Here is a 24,398-nt window from a genome sequence, read left to right as displayed (position 1 = left end):
AGTGTGACGAACAGGGCACTTTGCAGAGGTGTTGAAAGATGAGTTAGTAGTGAGTGGTGGTGGAGGTGGTGTCATGCAGATGCCTGTCCCCATCGATGCATTGGAAAAGTGACATCAACATCAACAGTGAAAATGGCTCATTGATGACCAGGGGAGGGCTATGCTGTATATAAAAGGGAGAACCTTTCTCGCACGAAAAGACTGATCAGCAAGTTTGACTTCTTTGCCTCACTGATACAGTACTATCTTAACAAAACCTGCCATACTTTTTCCTGGATATAAGGACAGAAAATCTGGTAAGAATGGCATGAAAGTGGGTCAGTATTTGAATTGAATTTGTACAACTGGATATGATCAAACACGCCACCAAGTATTATGTTTTGAAGCAATGAAATAAGTTTTATAATCACTGTTGTATTAAATTTGTTTCAGTTACTCAACATGTTTTCATTGAGGTACATGGAAACGTTGGTTCTGATAATCTTCCTCGCCAGTTTACACATAGAGGCTAAACCACTGAGGTAAATTCTGTTTTTAGTTTGTGTTTTCACATTGTGAGATATCCTCTGCACTCCCTGGAGTGAGAATACATAATAAATAATGAATAATTGTAATAAATAAGTCATCCATGATGGAGTTGTTCCTTGAGTTAACAGTGGTATTTTCTATTTCTACAGAAAGAGAACCATCAGTGAGGTACAACTAATGCATAATGTTCGGGAGCACAAACAGGTGGGAGAAAGACAGGACTGGCTTCAGGAGAAGTTAAAGGACATCATTGTTGCCAGCGCCAAACCACAATATGGACAATCAGGGAATATTAAAAGTCTTTTTCCAAATGATGTTCTTGGATCAAACATTTGGAAAAGCTGAAAACAACGTATTTGTTATCCCGTATCTCACCAAACAGTAGCCCCATGCAAAATTTGAGGAACTGACAGTGAAAAGGTTTTTTTCTAGCTGTTATTATTTTGTATGTTTTTCTTTTTTTAATGCTTATTTATTTATTTAATTGATTTTTTTATCTCTGTTTTTATTCATTATTTTATTCACGTTTTGTTGTTATGTTATTTTCTTTTTATTTATTTCTTGCTTGTATGTTAAATATTTAAATTATCTTTCATTTAATTAATTTGTTTACATTCTTCTCCAATGTCTACCAATAGGATTACAACTATCAAAGTCAATATGTAAGGCCATTATATGGAAGAAAGAGTAGGCCTACATACACGCTTTTTAAAAAGTTAAATATTACCTCTTGTTCTGACTACAGGTGTCAAAATTCACTATTTAAGGTATATGTTGTTTACTGTTTATTGTAATGTGCAAATAAGGACCAACTAAACAGCTAGTCTTACATGTACTGTTTGTATTGTTTCACTTGCACATCATAGACATCCTTTTGTGTAATTGCTTATAGGAATAATTGTTTGTATTCTCGTTTTGATTGGCATGATCTTTTTTGCTTGTACTTTGCTGGAGCATGTGTCAGATTGACGCCTTTTCTTCTGCTCCTGATTTCTGCCACAAATTTCCCTGGATTCTTTCTACAAAAGCTCTTCTAAAAATAATCTGTCTCAATTCCCTCACCTCACTTTTTGTTGATTATTATATAAATATCTCACCATTGTTCATCTCGAACACTGTTCCCCTCTTTGTTTTGCTGTGTCCGTTTCTGAGCTGGAACCCACAAAATCTCAACTGAGATGCTTATGGAGTCTAAAATTTCTGGATGATTTCCGTTATCCTGCCTTGCATCACATACAAATAACTCAATCACCTTAGCATATTACAAAATTTCATATCTAAATTAATAGACTGCGTTGGCATTGATGTAGCAGTAATTACAACTGTAGAACACTGTGTTCTCTCTTTTCGTCTGTAGTTTAGTTATCTTTAACATTTCTTCCACTTTACAAAATCTGTTACATTTCCATCTGGCTGTATCTATTAGAAAACTGTAATGCTTGATAAAACAGCTAAGGTCTGATGATGCAACAGCTGAAACAAATTGATTTCATAAATACCTACTTTTCTGTCCATCTCATATGCTAGTGATCGACTCTAGTCTTTTCTTGATTCCAGCTTGGTTGTCATAGATATGTTACTTGACGTCTATCAGAATTCTCTTGTAAATTAGCCCATTCAATTAATGATGTCCAGTGGTGGATGAAGTATTCAGATCCTTTCCTTAAGCAGAATTACCAATACCACACTGAAAAAATACTCCTTTACAAGTAAAAGTCCTGCATTGAAAAGGTTACTTAGTATTATCAGCATTAAAAGCAAAAGTACTCAGTGCAGTGAGTCTTATACTGTAATATATTACATCATTAGATTATTACCACTCATGCATTAATGTATAAGCAGCATTTTACTCTTGTAGTTGGCTGAGGTTGAGCTATTTTTTATATAGGGCTGAAACGGATAATTTTTTAAAATACGGATTAATCCGCAGATCTTTTTTTTTTTTTTTATCAGTCCATTAATTGTTTGGTTTGTAAAACATAATAGTGAGAAATACTTGCCAGAATTATCCAGAGCACAGAGTGACAACTTCAATTGTCTTGTTTTATCCAACCAACAGTCCAACAAATTCTCAGCTGCCATTTGGGATGCTGGCTCTATTAATTTATTCTCACTGTTTTGTGAGTGCCCATACTTTTATACGCCCATACGTACACTTTTTTGGTGGGTTATATACAAAGTCTGCAGTGTAGGAAAGTCACAATAGGTAGAATTTCTTCTGTTCAACTTTTAATTTTAATGTTACAGTGTCATAGTTAAATATGATATTCAGTGCCCAGAGAATGGGGCACAGAACCATCTCGGCATCAGATAGAGCCCACCTAGTCTACATAGTCCACACTGTTGCTTTATACCTTCCTGGGGAGGTTTGTCCTGCTCTGTCCCCCAGCACCCCATGGTTTCTGTCGCTCCGTTCTCGTGGGATGTCTTCAAAGGGATGTCCTGGCCTGTTTCATCCACCAAGCAAGCTTGACATGACTCAGCAACCTATTTACCAGATCTTTGCGGCACATTTGCATGGTTTTTGAATTTTCTCTTCAAAGGTTTCTTCCATTTCGTGGTGTTCATCCCATTTCATGGTGTTAAGGCTTCTGGGGAGTTTTTCCTTATCTTTTTATAGGTCTTGGGCTGAGCTGGGCACAGAAACATATGTGATATTGGGCTATGGCCTTACAAATAAACCTGATTTTCTATCGTTTTTAATCAGCTTATCTATATGACTATAGCATGACAGTAGTCTGAAACCATATTCCATACTTTTACTTTTTTTTTTTTCAAAGGATTATTTCACTGCCTGTGATCTTAACACAAACCATGGGATGGACAGACCATGAAAAGTGCGAAAGGAAGCTCATCCAGAGGGATTATATCAATGCGAGTTGATGCCTCTTTCGCACACATTCTGAGCCACTGTTACATTTATTTTTCTTGTTCCCAAAGTCAAATTTTGGTAAATCGCTGCTTGATTTACTTCTGATAATTCTTGCAATGATATCAGTGTTACCATAACGTGCCACTGAGATTTCACAATTTTCCAACATCTGAAGAGAAGGATTTATAGTTTGATTTAAACCTCTCAACTCAGTTTTCCACAAGGAATGCAAACATTACAACTGCTGAATCTTGTAACAAAAGGACTCTCAGCTTTATCTTTTTGTAACACTTGTTTACTCTGATGTGATTATATAATTTGTCCAGTTTATCATTGTTCTTTGTTTGTTTCGTTTTCTCCGCGGCTGTTAATATGTTAGGTTTTATTCCCTCATATGTTTATATTTTTATATAGCCTAATTTTGTATGTGCTTCATTGTTTAATAAAGTTTACCAAAAAAAAAAAAAAACATAGCTCATGCGATATCGCGATACCTGCCAGAGTGAGTCAACTCTCAATTCCATTATTACAGAAAATTAAGAATCGTCTACCAGCTGCTGAAAACAAATCAGTCAGCTTCAAAGCATATGAAAAACCCAGTTCACTTTCAAAGGCAAAGTTTATTTAAATTAGAGAGTTTAGCAGCAGTTATAATTAAAATACTTGTCTTCGTCATCACGTCAGGCCGTTAACGGTCGTCACGTTGAACGTCAGCTGGGTGAGTGTTTTGAAAGGAGATGGCTGGTTAGCTGGTGAGCGACTGGGATTACACTTCAGCGGAAACCGTAGCCAGCTAGGTAGCAATTTTTTTATATTTATGCCATATCTGCCTAGAATATGATGGGTTTTATGTCAGTACTGTTGGGATAACTCCACTAGCCACGCAGCTTTGTCAGAATATTACGTTAATAGCGTTGTAACGTACTGCTAGCAGTGCCAGCTAATGTTAGCTAGCTAGATATGCTAACACAGCGCACTAGCTAACATGATCGTAGGCTGACTCAGTCTGACAGCAACGATGTCAAGACTTTGTCCTGAGATGTGAGGCACTCACGTAGCCATTTAACGCCAACGATAATCCAGTTTCTTTTACATTTCGAGTCGACAGCCCACGTGAACTCGTTTACAAACTATTTTGTTAGAAGCTAGCCCGTGGTTTTCCATGGGTTGTTCGGGGGATCGAGCTGACTTGTTGATTTTCGCCATTAAACAGATTATGAACGGTGAAAGATCCAGACCGGACTCCCCCCTGTACGGGTGATGGCAGCACGTCTGCAATCATATGACAGCAACTCCAGTGACACCGAAAACTGGGAACGAAAAGCGACAAGCCGACCTCGCAAACTCTGCAAGCATTCGAGGTGAGCCAGCTGAAAATCTGTCAGACCTCTACATTTCATAGCGGCAATGTAGTGTCAGTCATCGTGATGTTGCGCTATAGATTAGTCACATGTTTGTTACTTCAATTTGAAATGATAGGATGGTATAAAGGAAAAAAAAACCCCACAAAAACTATTAGGTATTGCTCAAAGCTATTTCAAATATAGCAAACGATGAACATGCAGAATCTCTATGTGTATCATATTATTTATCCGTATGTTTTACATAGCTACTTTCTTGTATTAAGTTAATTTTAAAGCATCCAGTAGAAAACGTAGGAAAAGAAAGAGTAAGGCGATATACACTCAGTTGGCAGTTTATTAGGTACACCTAGGTAAAACTATTGAAGTCTAATACAACAGCTCGGCAATAAATCCTACCTTCATGAAGGTTATAATATTCAGTTTTTGTTGAAACTGTTTTAGAGAGGTGTTGATTGAACTTTATGGTCATTTTGGAGGCTGCAGTTTGTGGTGCTGTTGTATTGTATTGCATTATATGGACAGGTGTATATAGTATTGTGTCCACCACATTTATGTCAGTGAGGGTAGGCAAAGTAACAGAAACATCTCTCTTGATAATGCAATACAGTTCAATAGCACCACAAACTATATCCTCCAAAATTATCATCCAGTTGAATCAACAACTCTCTAAAACAATTTCAGTTAAAAACTCAACATTATAACCTTCATGAAGGTAGAATTTATTGCAGGAATGTTCTATTGGAAAACATTAGTTTTAACTGAGTGTTCCTAATATACTGCTAACTAAGTGTGTAAGACAATATTTATAGTATGACAATATGAATTTGTCAATGGTCAAAGATTTTGCCAAACAGTTTGTACCAAGGTAACTATCCCTTTGATATCACTGGTATTATGAGGCTGTTATGGGTTGTGTTACAGATCAACTAGCAGAATCATTTATGGCAATGTTTGATTTTGTAATATTCGTAAATCTGATGAATTTTCCAGAAATTCTTTTTTGGTAGTTTTATCTATATATTTCGGTTGCAAGTAACAATTATGTTCACCATTGCTTAATCCGCTGATTTTTTTTTTTGCTAATCCAGTACTTGTGTGGTCTGTAAAACCTCAGATAATAGTGAAAATTTAACAGTATAATTTCTCAGAGCCCAAGGGGATGTGTGCAGATAGCTTTTTTTTATTTGACCAAAAGTCTAAAACCCATAGATCAGTTTACTACAATGTAAGACTGGAAAAAGTGGCTAATGCTCTTTTTTTACACACCTCTAAATGCTGAGAATAGTTGTGTGTAAACCAGATGAAGATAAACAGTGTGACTGGGTGCCTGTGTGTCGTAACAACTTTACAACTGTAAAATGAAAATATCCTCTGGCCTTGAGGAAGAGAGAGGAATGTTAACTATGTTGTTTTGTAAAGCAGCAGTCAGGCCCGAGCATCTCGAGAGAAGGCAGAAAAGAGGAAGATGAGCATGCATGGTGCCAGTGGGGGCTGTGACCGCTCACGTGACCGCCGTCGCTCCAGCGATCGCTCCAGGGACTCCTCACACGAGAGAGAAGGCCAGCTTACCCCCTGCATTCGCAACGTCACCTCACCCACCCGCCAACACAACAGTGGTGAGTATGCATGGAAAGAATAGAGGGCTTATATGGATGTCATGTTAGAGGTCTGCAGCTCTTGGCAGCTACTGTTCAGAGCAGCTGACTGCATTTATCAACTCACAGCTCAAACCTGGGTTTATATCTCTGATGTTTTTGGCTGTGAATGGATCAAGTCAGCACAAATCCACCTGTTTGTGTTTAGACCAAGACAGCTTGTAGTTTGCCTGTCTGGATACAAGAAAAATGTTCTCAGTTGGGCCCTTTCCAGTCTGCTTGGTTTAGATCAGATATTACTAACCATCGGCCATTATTCAAATGGATGCCGAAGATAGTACCAGTGTTTCTCATAAATACAAGAACCTCCAAATCAAGCTGCAAAACAATAGAAAATGTTTGTCAATAGTTACTTGTTTCTGATGGGATGTCTGAAGTTAAAAGTCTGTCCGAAATCTGTCCTTTCCGAGTTAATGTTCTGTCTGTCTGTGTGTAGACCGTGAACGAGATGGTGGCCCATCATCCAGGCCCAGTAGTCCACGGCCTCAGAGAGTCTCTCCCAGCGGCTCCAGCAGCAGTGGGGTGGTGAGCAGTCGCAACAGCAGCCTGTCCAGTACGGAAGGCACCTTCAAAAGCTTGGGAGTTGGAGAAATGGTTTTTGTCTACGAGAATCCCAAGGAAGGAGGAGCGACTGCCTCTGTAGGGAACCGAAATATTAGGACCTCAGAAAGAGTCACACTCATTGTTGACAACACACGCTTTGTAGTAGATCCCTCCATTTTCACTGCACAACCCAATACCATGTTGGGCAGGTATGGTACACTTTTAGGATCACAATTTTTTGTCTTTACTCATTATAGCCACAATAATTCAAAGAATTTTACTAATCAGTAAAGTATGAAGTCAGTATATTTGCATATAAATGTAGATGTAATAAGTGTTATGGAAATTTTGGATTCCCTGTTTCTGTGATGCAGAAAATAAACCAAAGCTTCCTGATTTCAGAATGTTTGGATCTGGAAGAGAACATAATTTCACACGGCCCAATGAGAAGGGGGAGTACGAGGTGGCTGAGGGCATCAGCTCAACGGTTTTCCGAGCAATTCTGGTCAGTCTTTCTCTTTGTTTTATATATATATATATATATATATCAGCAATGCTTACAGTTTGATATATATATATATATATATATATATATATATATATATATATATATATATATATATATATATATATATACACACACACACACACACACACACACACACACACACACACACACACATCATAAACCAACTCTGTGTCACATACATAAAGTAATTAATGAGTTCTGCAAACCTGTATAGTTTAACCTGTGGAACTGTGGCAAAATGCTGTGCCAACAGCATACCGAGTTGTATTTATGGTTTTACATTGAAAGCTTTGAGCCTTTGTTAAGGGAAGGCACTTGATTTTTTTTTTTTTTAAATGTATATTTCATGTTATAGGTTAATGAAATAAAAATAAGTGTTTGAATTTACTGCCTCTATTGGGATATCTGTTTAATTGACAGGATTACTACAAATCTGGAATAATCCGTTGTCCTGATGGAATCTCCATCCCTGAGTTGCGGGAGGCGTGTGACTATCTATGCATCTCCTTCGACTACAGCACCATCAAATGCAGAGACCTTAGTGAGTATTTCCTCTGGGGTGCCAAAGTGGGTAGTGTTACACATTAAAAGTGACAGTTTGAGTGCGAGTGAACAAGAGAACAGCACGCGGCTGCCTTGTCATTTCAACCCTCTACAGCCTTACATAACATAACAGATGTCTTGCAGCTAATAAAGAACAAAATCATCAAACTGTAAGCATTGCTGATTATAGGTAGGAAGTTGTTTTTTTTTTTTTTGTGGCCTTTATGGGCAAGACCCACAAAAGGGTTTCCACAGTGCAAAATTACCTCAGCTATAAAGTCATGGATACAAATTAGGGATGAACAGCTACCCAAATTAACAAATTAACATTTTTTTTCAGTATATGAATCCAACACGTTTTCAGTGCATATTCCACTGAAAAATGGCTTTTCAAAGTCTCGCCTTATACCCATTATTACTAACATACAGTGACTGAACCCAGGGCCATAACATGTATTGCAGTTTTTGTCATCTTTCCTTCAGCTCTCACTCTAAAAAAGACCAATTGTGAAAAGATGTCTATAACTTGATGGTCAGTGATATAGATTGTCTCAGTTCCAATGGGTTTTCTGCAAAGTTTTAGTGACTGGTAGTGTTTTATATAGTTTTTGGCAATCAACTACCACACTATTGGCAAGCCAACTGCAGGGAATCGCAAATAACTGACAAGAAACACCATTGCTATGTTCATGTTTTTACTTCTTTTCTTTTTTTTTTGCATGAAGCTAGGCCCTTCTTGTTGACACTTCAATGCGTGTGTATTGAATGTTAACCCCCTCGGGTCACTCTAGTCACAGATGACTGAAAAAGCACTTGTCTGATACTTGAAATAGTATTTCTGTAACGGATTTATGTAGGGACTTACTTTAAAAACTCAATAATTTTTCCGTTACAACGAGCAGTCATTTGCACTTATTACCCTTACAGGGGCTTTGTAGTCCATCTTGGAAACTATTGTTATTTTTGGATATTTCCAAAAAAATAAAAATGAATGTTTAGGTGTGTTTTGTGTCCTTAGTCATTTATTATTTACAGTAAAAAAAAAAAAACTTACCTTCTAATGAATGAAATTGATAGCAACCATATTGACTCTGTCTCTACCAATTATAAGCTATTGAACTGTGCATAAAGAGCTGAGCCAGTGAGAGTAACAAAATGGCAGAACGCCAATTTACAAACTATGCTGTGTCCCAAAAAAATTAAAAAAAAAAAAAGTGCTAATACCACATAGTACCACATATTGCGCTTTAAAGCTACCCTAAACTACAGCAGGGGCAGTTCCTTCAACGCGACAGCCCTAGTCTGTATAGGAAGAGTGCCTGGAACTGTTATGGCTGCAATGTTCGGACATGGCTCATAGTGCATCTGAACACTCTCTGAACACTTTACATCACTACTTTATTGCAGTGTTACTTCTGCAAATGTTGCTGAAATGGATGCAAGGCTACTATCTTTGTTAACTCAAACACGCTTCACTTGCTGTCAGAGTAGACATCTGTTGAACTTCAGGCTTATATTGAATTATTTTTATGCAAAAATTTAAAAATTAAATTTTTTCTATACAGTTTAAAACCAGCTAGTTGTTTAAATGTAAGTGTCATCCAAGGTGACGTCAAACACATTAGTCAATAAAATATACAAATATAAAGGCCCCTCGCAAGTGAGCCATGTCTCCGTATTAGCATGGATCTGAGTCGGGTAAGATGAAGGCTACATTTACCTGAAGCCATGGCAGATGGCCTGTTTGCATTATCTCTGCCATCCCATTAGTCAGCGCCTGAGTGTTTTTTATTTTTTATTTTTTTTTATCTTTAATGCATTACATGATGGACAATTCTGAGTGCTGTCATAGCCTGTTTCACATCTTCTAACCAATGTTCTCAAACTCCTTTTGTTATCAGGTGCCCTGATGCATGAGCTTTCCAATGATGGAGCTCGGCGACAATTTGAGTTTTACCTTGAGGAAATGGTTCTGCCTTTGATGGTGGCCAGTGCTCAGAGTGGAGAGAGGGAATGTCACATTGTTGTCCTTACTGATGATGATGTGGTTGACTGGGATGAAGAATATCCACCTCAGATGGGAGAAGAGTATTCTCAGAGTGAGTGCACACTAATACAGAATAGAGACACACAGGTCTATGTATATACAAAACACAAATATGTGATAAACAAGGTTGTTTTTGTTTTTCTCTTTGCAGTCATCTACAGCACAAAACTGTACAGATTTTTCAAGTATATTGAGAACCGAGATGTTGCCAAGTCCGTTTTAAAGGAGAGAGGATTAAAAAAAATAAGACTGGGCATTGAAGGTAAGTTGAACTTTTAAGTGATAATGTTTTCTCAGAAGAGTTAGTTTTTAGTGAAATGCACAGTATTCAGACAATCCACTGTTTGGTTTCACTAATAGCAGGTGAATAATGTATCAGCAGAATACTCAAATCAAAGATTTGTTTGTTTGTTTGTTGACAGATTAGGAAGGTGAGGAAAACAGTTATCTTGCGTTAAAAACATCAGTTGGTGCTTTTTTGTGTGGCTAACCCAAATGAATAAAATGCACAATGATAACTAATAATGAAGTGGGTGACAGAATCTTGAAATTGACAGGATCAACAGCACAATAGTGAGGTCTATAGAAGTATTAAAGAAGTAACTTCAAATGGGTTCAGCATCTGACAAAAGGCACATGTAAAACAACTATCACAAAGCAGAGGATTATTATATATCACTGAGAACAGTATCTGCAAAATGACTGAATGTTAATCGAATTGTTTGAAATCCATTTTTCATGGCATGATTGATTGTAGCATGCAAGGGATGCTGGATTATAGTATAGACTGAAGTAGACAAAGCAACTGTGAAGGCATGAGACAAAATATATCCTATTTGACAATGCAAAATAATGTTGATACGACAAGCTTCTTCTCAATTTAATGAAGTGTGCCCACACTTAAAAAAGTTTCTCTGCTGCGTTCAATCAATTTAACATCTGGTTCGCTGAGACATCATCCATTTGTAACAAGATACTGGGTTCAGATGCCTGCTGTAGAAGATACGGATGTTCTGTGTTTAGGTTTCTATTTCTCTGTTCTGATACAGACTTGCTCTTTAATTAAAGGACTGCCTGAATGTTTTGTACACTGCTCTTCGCTTTATAAAAATACAGGGAGAAAGAACATTCACGAGATGCGAAACTCTAAACCTACCATGTACCATGGTACCATCTGAGAACCAGATCCAAAATAGAAACACCCATAGGGAGCTAACCCTCCTCATAATGGGACATATATATCAGAAAAATATCTAAGCAAGTGTTTGATCACTACATCTACCAGTTGCTGTGGTCTCCAACTGAGTTGTTGTTGTATTCTTCTTTGGAAAAAAACCCTAACATAAACTAAGCTAATGGTTTTGTCCTCTCTGTCCCTTCGACAGGTTACCCTACATATAAAGAGAAAGTCAAGAAACGACCAGGAGGTCGTCCAGAGGTCATTTACAACTATGTCCAGAGGCCCTTCATCCGCATGTCCTGGGAAAAGGAAGAGGGTAAAAGCCGCCATGTGGACTTCCAATGCGTTAAGTCCAAGTCCATCACCAACCTGGCAGCAGCAGCAGCAGACATCCCCCAGGACCAGCTGGTGGTGATGCACCCTGGCCCTCAAGTGGATGAACTAGACATCCTACCTAATCACCCACCTAGTGGGAATCACTACAGCAACAACTACAGCAACGAGCCTGACCCTGATGCACCTTCACCTGCTGTCTGATGACATACCGGTCCTCTTTCAATGCCTCTGCTCCTCTCCTACTCCTCTAGTCCTACTCCCAGCATGCTGCAGCATGGAGCGCCAGGGGCACCATAACCATATTGCCTTGACACCTCCTTTGCAGCCTTAGAGCCTCAAGAACCTGGTTGACTGTAGAAGACGAAATATGAGGGATATAAGACTGGTGAAAGGAAGAATTCACTATTATTTTCATTTTGTTTTTTACTTGACCAAAGGAATTTATTTTTCTGTTTGAAAAAAAAAAAAAAAATCAGTAAAACAGTTATTATTAACATTAATATTTACAATGTTGTTCCTTAATTTGATGAGTTTGGTTGAGCACTCTTGTGGTGTCACTTTTTTTCTCACAGGTTTTATTTCAGTGATAATTTGGATTCTGATTGTCTTGGGTGGCCTATCTGCTAAATGTGCTCTGGGGGGGAAGAATACAAGACTCGCTAATATGACTTTCTGGTCATGGAGAGAATCAGTTATCACCACTTAGTGTCATGATCTCCAGTTTAACTCCTCTCAGATGTCTTTGAATCTTGTAATGGGGTCTGTAGTCATTGGCTGGATCTGATATGTGATGTTATGCCTTTCCCGCGGCCAAGATATTAAGCAGAGCACAGGCTATTGTGGTCGGAATCTTTTTGTGCAAAGCTTGAAATTGTTGTTTAAAAATAAAATATAAAATCATGAAATAAAGACATCAAAGTAACATTTATTGTATATCTGATCAATGATTAATCCATGACAGTTTTCATAACAACCACACAGGATTGATCCCGGACATGATGAATGTGAGAGGAGCTGGGGCTAGTAGCTGAAGTCCATAAATGTAATATAAAAAAAAAAAAAAAAAAAAATCATCCTTAAGGGTTTTGTAAAATTGACCGGGAGAGGGCAAACCATGATGTACATTCAAGAGGAACATCTTACCCAAAATGGATCACAGTCTTTCAGTGGATCAAAGTGATACAGCATGACTGTTCTAACTGGCACTCTTCGTACAAGAGCCCAGTTCCAGTCTGCACTCTGGCGTAGCATTAAGCCATCTCCCTGTAGTAAACTCTAAAAAACTGGATTAAGCTGGGGTAGAGGAGATTTATCTAGCTATTCAATGTCTTCATCCCAAAGGTTCCCCTCTGCCCTGATACAAAGATAAAATGTGAGGTGAACTACATCTGTTTCTGACAGTTATCTCTTAGAACTGTTTCTTGTGTGTGCTTCCATGTGCCACTAAGGACATAATTTCAGACTACAGAATAATATCAAACAGCTGTCATCTCTAAACAAACAAAAAAATACAATTACGATTTACTTTAATTAAGGGTTATCTGCTTTATTCATTTATTGCCAGGCAACCACCAATAATCAGTCCAGATGGATTAAATGCTACAAACGCAGAAAGACAAGAATATATCAGAGAAATATACATCCTTACCCTAGTGTATCATAAACTGTAAATTAAGATTGATTACAGGCAAATAACTATATAGGGAATCGTACAGAGGATCCTCATGAGATCCTCTTGTTTTAAGAGTGAAGGGCTACTTATCCCTTAATCTTCCTAAAAAAGAAACTAAAGAAAACCAAACATTTTTCAAAATGAATGCACCTATTCCCTTCACACCTATTCAGTTAGTTCCAAAGTGGGGGTGTAGCAAAATACATTTGGAGGGGTTGAATGGTATGAACTGATAGGAATGTGATTAGTTTTGTAGTCATATTGGCAGATCAGTGGCTCTAGTTCTTGACAGAACAACAACAGTACATTTCAGAAAATTAAGCTGTAAGCAAATTCTGTTTGCTACGTACCACTGGGTGCTCTGACAGTTATCAATGAATTACTCTGATAGTGAATAAAACTTTAAACTGTGATGATTGCAAGTTGCAGTTCTGCATGCAAGTTCTGGAGTTATAAGGAGCATCTTTTTCTATGATTTCTTAATTAGCCGAAATGGCAGTGGCCCCTCACTTTGATTGTTATTTACCTTTTAATATGTTTTAGTGATATTGGCTTATTCATTGATTGAGAAATGAAATCTAAGCATTACAATTTGACACATGATTGAGAAGAAGTGGTTGTACATAAACATTAACATCAAGTTTACTCAAATGTATTGATATGAGCTGATATATGAAACCACACTTTGTTTTGAGGTTCTCACCTTTGATCTACAAAGACAAACTTCCCGTCAATAGCATGACGTGAAACAAACTCCATGGGCTTGACCCTGAAGTGATTCTGCACTGACTGAGAAACAGCGTGGGAATGCAACTGAACAACAGCAACCAGACACCATCTCAGTTGGGGACCAACTTTTTAGGTAACCGGTGCTATGAATGGTGCAAAACCTCTTACGAGAGGCTGTGAATAAAGGAAAGTGGTCAGATGTATTCTAAAATGACAAGTAATAATAATGTGTGAGCATCAGTTTTGATTAATCAACAGAACACTATATATTGGTTACAGGGATGCTGCAGGCACTAAGTAAGGGATGCTCCCATTTCTTTTCGAGCAGCTGGAGGAAATATCGTCATCGTCCCTATTTCGGTTACACTTCATCCTGCAGAAGCTTTCATTTCGATAATGATGAAAACTTAAAAACGTGATGATTCTCAGCCAGGTTTTGGAGTGATGAGGAGCATATTTTTTCCCATGATTTCTTAGCGGGTTAGGGACATCTATTTGTGGTGGATAATATCCTGGAAAGTTTAAGTCACACTGAGCAGCCAAACTTCAATAACTAACTTCCAGTTGTTTTTAGAACACCTGCATGCACCTGTCCCTTTCACCCCACATAGTATCTTCACCTCAAGAAGAGGCCTTCACCTCTCAGCCATCTATTTTGTTCACTCTGTCTCTGGCCTGAGTTTTTCAAGCTCAGTTGGCCACCTGATCTGTAAATATCTTGTATGACCCTCCTTACCTTGCACCTGTTCTATTTTGCATAACTGCTTATCTATATCATTCTTAGGCCTGAAATAAATACTGTCGACGCAACATTTTCTCCAGTCATCTGGTCATTTGCATGGTCTATTTGAGTAGATTAGGTTTCTTGTACTGTAATGATTCTGACTACAACAATTTGTAATACAGTAGCAATATTTTTTAGTTGCTGGAAAGAAATACAATAATACAATATGCTTATTTGCAAAAAGTACGGAGAGTCAATTAATTAAACTAATCTAATATTTCACTCTTCATTGACACCCGAATCCTCATTGTACCTCATTGATTGACTTCAAGTTAGTACGCATTCAGCTCTTATCATTATCATGTCACACGCACATACAATATATGTATAAACCGCTTGTAGAAAATGTCCATCGCTATTTAAACATTTACATTTTAATACAGTGTCCGTGTTCTTTGGCTTTCCTCTCCTCTGAAGGTGTGTCATCTATAATGATGACATACCAGGTATAGCCGACAGGCAGGAAACATAATCGATGAGAACACCAGTGTCTAGTAGATCTTGACCTCCCTCAGCTTGTCCTGAAGGAGTGGGCCCAGAGCCAACAGCATAAGCCTCCTCTGCAGAATCCAGCGCTTCAAAGAAATCCTCTTTAGGCTGAACTGATGTTGCGACCTCCGGTGTTGTTGAGTAGTTTTGTGCTCGGTTGTCTCTCTCCTTCTCCCAGCCCATATTCTCAACCTTTGCCAGCACCGGGTTTTTCATATCTGCAGAGACACAGATGACAGAGCCTCCTCAAACACTATCTGGCCCTCTGAGATCAGTGGAGACATCCATCCTTTTATCAGGTACAGGTTTTTCTGTGTTTTTTTTTTCTGGTTTACGGTGATATTTTTAAAGTAACCGATCTGCAATATTTTATCTCTCCCTTTTCTCATCTTGCACTTATTATATCAACTGTTAGATCTTGTTAAGCTCAAAAGTGTTCTATTTTAAATCTCCTGTTCCCCTCAGACCCTGATTCGCCACTTTTCAAATGCTCACTCTTGGGATGTACAGTATGTTGCTACATAATATCAAGTGGTAGTGACGTTGAATGAACGCATGTTAAAACAATGAATTTAAATGCTTTGTTAATTTTCGTCAGAAGCTTTTGGCCACTGCTTTAACTCCTCTGGAGACCCACATCAGCGGTTCGACACCACATACACTGTTAGGTAATCTATACCCATCAAGTAAACCAGAATAAATTCAGAGTCAGTGTCATTTAACATTGAGTAGCACTTTGACATACAATTCCCTGAACTTGAAATTCACGTTGCGCATCTGTTTGGTATTTTGGTGCCAAGGTCAGAGCGCACGCTGAGCAGGTGGGAGGTTCATTCAAATAAGGCAGCACAAAGCGAGCTGTTGGTATTTTGGTTGTTAATATGTCTTAGACTTTGCATTGAGGACAGATGTCTCAGAACTACGTCTGTCAATCTGCTGCCACTTTAGTGATTTTGTCAACAACAGCAAACTAAATACACGGAGCAAATGTCTAGCACTGATGGAATAATGCTTAAAATGTGAATAAAACAGTTAAAATAACCACCCCACAGCCCTGTGGAGGCATTTAAATCAGCATTAAAAGATTTATGTTTATCGTGTTTAAAGCAGGAGCGTTTGTAAACCAGTCTGCATTTATATGTAAATTAGTATAAGTGATTCTTCCAGTATCTGTTGTCATCAGCTGCTTAATACTGTATGAAAAGCCTCTTCAGTTCATTAAATCAGTTCAGAAATCCCTGCAGCCATCCGAAGGCAGCAGGACAAGGGTCAATAAATCTGCACCCTCTGATTTGAGAGGTGCCATTCGAGCACATTGCAGTTACGCATGACTGTCCACTGTGTTTAACTTCATTAAATCAGGTGCAAATGACACCAGCTGCAAAAAGTAACCCCATACAATACTACACACATCATACTGGTCCATTATGACTCCGTGTTCTGTTGTTTAAGTGGGAGATATCAGATTGCAGCGCCTCATCAATTCTGTGTGTCATTGTCTCCTTTCCGACTTTCTTTTTAGCAAAAGCATAATTTCATGTTTTATTCTTGAAATTCATTATGGTGCGAAACCCGTTGTGTTACATTTTGCAGTATGATGTGACAGTGTATGACGTGAGATACAGTAGAAAACTAGAAAATGCACTCAATAGTGTGCAGACCTCCACCAAGGCCAATGTCAAACAACATACATCAGACTTCTGAGGAAAAAATTTCTAATTCATAGTAAATGATCCGGATCTTCTCCAATATTGAATGGGTCCTCTCCTGGCCCGTGCCCCATCCCTCCATCAAGTTCAGTGCAAATCGGCACTTTTTGCATTATCCTGCTGACAAACAAACATCAAACAAACAAACATGGGTGATCACATAACCTCCTTGGCGGAGGTAATAAAACTGAAACAGTGTCGGATTTATGTCGTCATATAGATGGCTGATTTGATGCTTTGTTCAGATCGTGCTGTTCCACACCAACCAGACAACAATATCATTTTCTGAATAAGACTTGTTTGTTGTTCATTTGTTATCCTTAACAACTGTATAAAAGTAATTAGATGATGGTTACCTCTGGATCTCCAATAATTTCTTTGCAGCTCCTGCCCTGTACCACCAGGACGTCCAGGAACTGTTTGGAAGTCCAGCTTCCCTTCACCTGCAACACTACATGGCTGTAAGATACTTATGTGCCGCTTCGCTGTGGTGGTTGAGATTAAACACAGACAGGAATGGTCTGTCTCACTGTCATCTGGCATTAGTACATTGGCCATTGTGTGTGCTTCTACCAGTGCCACCTGAAGGACTGCTTAATCAAAAAAATGTGAAAAGATGAGGAAAGAGGCACGACCGAGTAACATGTCATAGCACCACCAGCAGGTCAAAGTTTTCACTTATCCTGTCAAATATCTCAATATCTACCTCATGAACTGGCACAAAATTTGGTAGATCTATCTATGGTTCCTAGACCATGTATCCTGCTTAAGTTAGTGATCCTCCCACTTTATTGAAATACTGTATGTTGACAATTATTGGATGGTTTGCTGTGAAATTTGGTGCAAACATTTATTGTCCAGGATAAATTGTAATAACCTTGACAAAATACTGTAATAGAAACTTGGATAGCAACCAATGCTTATTAAAAAAAGTACTACATAAAATTTAAATCTAGAAACAGCAAATAAAGAAAGGATGTCATAAATCATGGTGATACAACACAATATTATATTATAAGCTAAAAAAGGAAAGTTTTACTTACCTGACTACAGTATTGGTAGAGACAATGTACTCCACTTCTTTGGTCCAAGGGTTCATAAAACTGAACCAGCAGCTTCTTAGTGTGATGAATGAGCCATCTTTTGTTTGTAACTTGTAGCAGTTTGTATTGATCTTCTCTCTCATCTGTAGCACTTACAGCAGACAGCGACAGAGGGGGACAAGGGCAGATAATGGATGAACTGTCCACAGGTAAGATGAACTGCAGCACCATTTTCATCCATTGCTTCATTCTGCTACAGAAATGCCAGCAAACCACTGTAATTCCGCCAGAGCAGATTGGACTGCCACACACTAATCAACGTAATCACTTGACATGGACAGCAGTCCTTCCCTTTGGGAGAACCTCATAAATTGTAGATATGTGCAACAGTTAATCAAGTTTTGCATAGTCCCTTCTGTAAGATGCATACCTTGCCTGTGACATTCTGCTAAATGAGCAATGTCATCTTCATGAAAGTATTCATAAAATGATGTTCCCAGCGGTTCTTGAGGTAAATAAGACAAAATGGCAGTGGCCCTTAAAAAGAAAGAGAGCATATTCACTTTGATTGTTATTATCTTTGAAAATATTTGAGTGATATTGGATTATTCTTTGATTGAGAAATGAAATCTAAACATTACAATTTGACACATGATTGAGAAGAAGTGGTTGTACATAAACATTAACATCAAGTTTACTCAAATGTATTGATATGAGCTGATATATGAAACCACACTTTGTTGTAGAGGTTCTCACCTTTGATCAAAGACAAACTTCCCGTCAATAGCATGACGTGAAACAAACTCCATGTGCTTGACCCTGAAGTGATTCTGCACTGGCTGAGAAACAGTGTGGGAATGCAACCGACCAACAGCCACCAGACAGCTTAAGTTGTATCCATCATTGTCTGGCTCATCATTTTCCTCCAGATCCACCTCAGTTGGGGACCAACTTTTTAGGTAACCGGGGCTATGAATGGTGCAAAACCTCTTACGAAAGGCTGTGAATAAAGGAAAGTGGTCAGATGTATTCTAAAATGACAAGTAATAATAATGTGTGAGCATCAGTTTTGATTAATCAGCAGAACACTATATAGTGGTTACAGGGATGCTGCAGGCACTAAGTAAGGGAAGCTATCATTTTTTTTCGAGCAGCTGGAGGAAATATCATCATCTTCCCTATTTCGGTTACGCTTCATCATGCAGAAAAATGAGCGCCTCACCCCTGAACAAAGTCTTAAAGAACCTGGGCTGATGTCTGTCTTCAATAAAAGACCACCTGAAAAACAAAAATGTAAAAAAGGTAACAGTGGAGATGGCAGCCTGTAAATTATAGTGTAACTTTATTGTACTATACAACAGCAATAAAGTACGCACCGGTGCCAAAATTTAGGAAGGTAAAAAGACAAGACGTTAGAGGATAGGAGGATTACAATATTTTAAGAAGAGCAAATTACACTCTAAATCTGCTCTCTGGACTGCCTCAGACAGAGCCCAGAACTTTAACCCAACAGAGATGCTGTGGACTGAGCTCAGAGAGGCGTTTAAACCAGCCATCCTAAGAATATGGCTGAGCTGAAGCAGCTCAGGGTTCACTGACTTTTTCCAGCAGCACTGTGCACGTTTAATGGGTGTGTTCCATAAAGACACAAAAAAGATTAGAAGTGTTCGTGTGATATTATCTTGAGCACATTGTGTTTGTCTGAACTTGTGACTTAGATGAAGATCAGATCACATTTTAGGACCAACTCATGTAGAAAACTAGGTCATTCCATCGGGTTCACATACTTTTTCTCGCCACTGTATAAAGTATATCATTCCTTTTCCAGACAGACTTTAGTTGATATCTAGCCTGCATGTCTTACAAGGCACTCTTGCAATTTTTGTGGATTACTTTTGGCATCGATGATTCTCTATTGTGGAACAATGTATGTTGAGGACAGCTGCTCTTTGACCTTGGCAATGTCTTTCGGATGCAGGTACTCAAATAGGCTCTGGCCAGTCAGGTCCTTCTGGAGACAAATACAAAAAGTGCAGGGGGAAGAGTGAGAGTGCAAGGTGTGCTATTATTATCTAAAGCCGTATTACACATATCAGTATCCACAAAATGCCATTCAGTTTCAAAATGTACACTCGGAAAGCTAAATATGTGGCACACAGAAGTAAGATTTTGAACCGTTTTCATTTATCGCTTAACATTACAGAAATACTGAACAGCACCTACCTGGCTATAGTTTAGGATCTAGTATACTGATTCAGAAACAAACAGTATTTTCCCTTGATCACAGTCAGCAACAAACAAAAAGCCATCAGCTGCCGGTCGATAATAGGTGAGGGTCAGACGGAGAAGAGGACAGACCAAAGCCATGAGGGTTTTTAAGAGGTGATATCACAGATTGTAACTTCTAAATGATCAAATCTGAAAACCATGCAGTCAGAGCTGACCCAAGGCTCTTAGTGGCACCAAACAAGCTCGCATTTGTGGTCCCAATAAACTCTCACCCTTGATCAATTGATCTTCTGGGCTCTTATCTATGTCACTGTTAAGGGTGACAACAGGGTGAGCGGAACAATTCAGAAATATAGCCCAGCTTTCTTTTTACCTCCACAGTTTGATACGAATTCTGTATTACTTTAGTTGCCGTTCCTAACTGCCTGTTGTAATATAACGTTTCCTTGCTAATTCCTAAAACCCCCCCCAAATATCCTCTAAACCAGCATTCATTGATTTTTGGCCACTTGTGGGCAGTGGCTCAAGCCGTAAACAAAACACTGACATGTTATCACCTATACGTTGATAGGGTAAACATTAGCAGTCCTTTGGAGTCCTGTTTGTGTCCACCTGATAAATGGAAAATCTACTGCACTGGCACATCACAACAGAAACTAACTGGAATGTAATATACTGTGAAAATCTTCCCCAGAATTTCAATCAATGCTATCAATGCTACAACGATCAGGCATTATTCAGAGGGTTTTAAAAGGTGTTTATTAAAACCCAAGTATACAATTTAATCTTGTAGTTGGCAGTGAAGTGGGTGTTTGCTGCCATAGAGCTGTGTCTGAAGGCTTGAAGTATAATGCGATGTGATTGAATTGATAAAGACTTTAAAAGGGCTCAAAAATGCACTCTTAGTAATGTATACATTTTTCATTTGTTCATTCAGTCATTATTAAAAGTGGACTCTACAAAGGTAGACCTACCTTCAGTATTAAGTGTCTTAGCTCCTCCTCTGCTAAGAAAGCCGGTTTGTGATTAACTTCTGCGTAACGGTCGGCAGCAGAACCTGATTTTCAGAGACAGAATTTTAATGAGCTCTGAAAATATGAATTTGCCTTCATTCGTTTTTCACCATAAAATTCATCGTCCTCTTACCTTGTAACATCCTCATGTGTTGGGCTGCGTATTGCAAGACTGAGTTTGTCCAGTTTGCGTGATTTAGTTTTGCACATGGGCACTAATGATACCAGCTCATCTATGAAGCTGTTCATCTTATCCCTGCGTCTCTTCTCTATCTGACTGTGAGTCTTCCAGTAGCAGAAACAATAAAGAGATCATTGCCATTCTTGCTTCCACACTATCTATCATGGTGCACACAAATAGAAAAGCAGCTGTGGTTACCTGGCATTCTTAACGTAGCCCTGCTGGTCGTCACAGTCCGTATACAACAAGGGACTACTAAATAGGGTTCATATTAACTTGCACCTTTTAGACACTCAGATCAGCAGTAGTGCTGTACTTAAATGCACATTTCATCAAAATAAAATGAAAAAAATGGTGGACCTATGCACCAGAACCTATGACTAAAACATAGCTTCTTTAATTAATTTTGTTCTGACTATGTGTGTGTGATAATGTTTTTGTTTTTTTTCCGATTCTGTTGAATGAGACATAGCACAATTAAAATGTCAAATATTGAGAAAATTCCAGCCTATTTATGTGGGAAAAAAAGGCAAAGAAACACACTGGACAGGTACTGTAGTATACTGCAGGGTTAACGTCAGATAGACAGACAGATAGACAGACAGACACATTCATGTCCATGGGCAATTTAGAGTCATCAGTTCAAGTGATCTGAAAGTCTTTTGACTAGGGACAGTTAGAGCTGAGATGTAAACCCAGGATCACTTGCTGTACAAACGTGCATTATTTATTTTTTTGTCATACTTTATCACTAATCACTGGTCATTATTTAAAGAAATTTCTTGTATAGAAAATGTATCAAAAAGTAATTCATAGCAGTTTAATGTACTTCGTCTATGTTGAAATGTTGGAATGTTGTGTGTGTGTGTGTGTGTGTGTCTGTGTGTGTGGATGGACAGCAGATCTATAACTCAACACTCGAGAGTGTCAAGAAGATATTAGATATAAAATCTTAATTTCAAGGTATAATGACTTTGTTGGATCTCCTCAAGAGGTGTATATTTAATTCCAAGAATAAATAAAGATTTATTCAAGCTAGGAAATTTTGACGTCTGGACTGAATAAACCCACAGAAAGGAAATGAAAGCAACACATTTTATCAGCATGCAGGTGTAATGTCCAGTAGATACTGTGTGTAGGCTGACTTACAGGTATACAGTGGAGCCTCCTTTCCCTTTGCAAGACAAGTTGTTGCTGGTTGTGCCAGTGGAGCTGCTGATCAGGTTGGCTGATCGTGAGGACATAAACCTGCTCATCATAGATAAAATGTCCATACTCAAATCTGTCAGGTCCATGTGGAGCCAACTCATATAAGCACTGAAGGCACAGTGGGGTCCAAAAGTCTGAGACCACTGGGAAAGTGGACCCCACTGAATATCCAAAATACATAAATCACAGTCACCGGGTCATTAAACTTGTTAAAACTAATGAGCCCAAGAATGAAATTTAGATTTCAAACTATAATCAGCATGACAAACGATGGCTTTAACAGCTGGTACTTACAGTTTATGAGACTCAGAAGATTTCATAGAGGCAGAGGCTCTCCACACATCTCATTCACCTGCATGATAGTCACCACCACATCTGAACAAGGTAGCTAAGAATCAGATATGACTTATATAAGTGGAAACAGGACCTCAATCAAGATGTGGTAAAACCCTTTAAATTGAGTAATCTCAATTTCTGAGATTAAATAATCAACTCAAAATCAGCCTTGCATAAGGCATGATACGTATTATAATGACATTTGTTTGAAAAAAAACTGGATCTGATGCAACAGGGTCCTCGTCAGCTGCTGTTTGGTGGCTCAGGTAACAAGTTCCCCAAGTTTCAACTCTGCAAGCGGTTGCAAGGAAATTAATCTCAAAACTTGTTAAATATTGTTTTTAAAAATGCATTTTCAGATTTATCATAAAGGAATCAGAGAACAGAGAGAATGAACAAAGTCAGCCTTAAAAAAAAAAGCTGAACAGAATGAACAGATGGTAAGAGTAATCATACACCTGTTTTCACATTATCAAAGTCAGTAATGTGAGCTTTTTGTTGGCTCCCGGGATTAAAGCATAATTGTTTCCAATGTAACATCCTCATATTACTAAACATAATAATCCCTGTCTTTTTTAGTGCCACTACAGCACTTTAATTAGTCTGTGTTTCGACTTTGATTATTAGATAACAGCATCTCTGGTTTCATCAGATCAAACTGAGCTTAAACAATTTCTATAAGATATTCTTAATTTTATTAGTATGATTAGATTTTATGGTATTGCATCAGAGCTGAATTTGACACTAATCACTTAAAAATTCCTTCAATCAACCATTTTACTAGAGGGCTCGTGAGCTAAAGAAAACACAAGTAAACAGACACAACACGAGTAAATGAAGAAATCATCTTCAGCACTTTGACAACAAATAAATGCACCGTATGTCACAGAAAATTGAAAAGCACGTTCAGGTAATTGATGGCGCACGCAGCATAAAGAAGAACAGTGCAAATACAGAAAATACAAGCAGCTACAGAGAAGCTGCAAGTTGTTACAACACAACGGAATTAGCCAGAGGACATTAAAGATTGACGGAGTCTCAGCTAGCTATAATTGAAGAGGTTACTGGGATTGATACACTGTACCTTGTCCACCCACTGTTAAAAGACTCCTCTACTCTGCCTATTGATAAGAGACACAAGGCATGGTTTATTAAAATTGTATTGACTGGTGAGAAACAAATATCCCAGAATAATGACTAACCCTGCTCTACTTCCATTTGACTCTCGGAAATCGTTTCATAAATGGCCTTTGAGAAAAAAGAAGAAGAAGAAAACAGTCTCTCTTTGATAAGAATGAGGGTGGCTAATACTGCTAGACCCCAGTTAACTGGAAACCAATCATTATTATTTTTTGTAGCAGCAGTGGTAATAGTCGTAGGTCTGCTAGTCATAGTACTCGATGTGTT

At 38.3% G+C, this 24,398-nt stretch overlaps 2 protein-coding genes across 4 annotated transcripts; one reads left to right on the top strand and one right to left on the bottom strand.

The window, feature by feature from the left end:
• The first annotated feature begins 3,892 nt into the window (after positions 1 to 3,892).
• On the top strand, positions 3,893 to 12,097 carry btbd10b (BTB (POZ) domain containing 10b). Of its 3 annotated transcripts, none has more exons than XM_040138047.1 (9): positions 3,893 to 4,118; positions 4,614 to 4,761; positions 6,184 to 6,380; positions 6,856 to 7,171; positions 7,365 to 7,467; positions 7,912 to 8,032; positions 9,936 to 10,133; positions 10,233 to 10,343; positions 11,467 to 12,097. In XM_040138047.1, the coding sequence occupies exons 2-9, from the start codon at positions 4,661 to 4,663 to the stop codon at positions 11,796 to 11,798; spliced, it is 1,479 nt and encodes a 492-aa protein (XP_039993981.1). In that variant the 5' UTR covers positions 3,893 to 4,118; positions 4,614 to 4,660; the 3' UTR covers positions 11,799 to 12,097. The 3 variants fall into 3 exon arrangements, with proteins under 3 accessions (XP_039993981.1, XP_039993972.1, XP_039993990.1); XM_040138038.1 differs by having other exon boundaries at positions 3,893 to 4,197; XM_040138056.1 differs by having other exon boundaries at positions 3,894 to 4,197; positions 6,187 to 6,380.
• Positions 11,851 to 22,741, bottom strand: arntl1b (aryl hydrocarbon receptor nuclear translocator-like 1b). Its single transcript, XM_040127201.1, is given in 15 exon segments — positions 11,851 to 11,948; positions 15,226 to 15,489; positions 17,337 to 17,465; positions 17,554 to 17,570; positions 18,024 to 18,174; positions 18,454 to 18,560; positions 18,780 to 19,025; positions 19,163 to 19,301; positions 19,917 to 20,034; positions 20,247 to 20,335; positions 21,223 to 21,309; positions 21,399 to 21,439; positions 21,441 to 21,555; positions 21,646 to 21,701; positions 22,596 to 22,741. Coding segments are annotated over 15 exon segments (1,803 nt in total).
• Between the last annotated feature and the right edge of the window lie 1,657 nt (positions 22,742 to 24,398).

This window comes from Xiphias gladius, chromosome 1 (assembly GCF_016859285.1).
Source record: "Xiphias gladius isolate SHS-SW01 ecotype Sanya breed wild chromosome 1, ASM1685928v1, whole genome shotgun sequence".
NCBI lineage: Eukaryota > Metazoa > Chordata > Actinopteri > Istiophoriformes > Xiphiidae > Xiphias > Xiphias gladius.
Note: the sequence above shows the minus strand (reverse complement) of the source record. Positions and strands in the feature narration are given on the sequence as shown.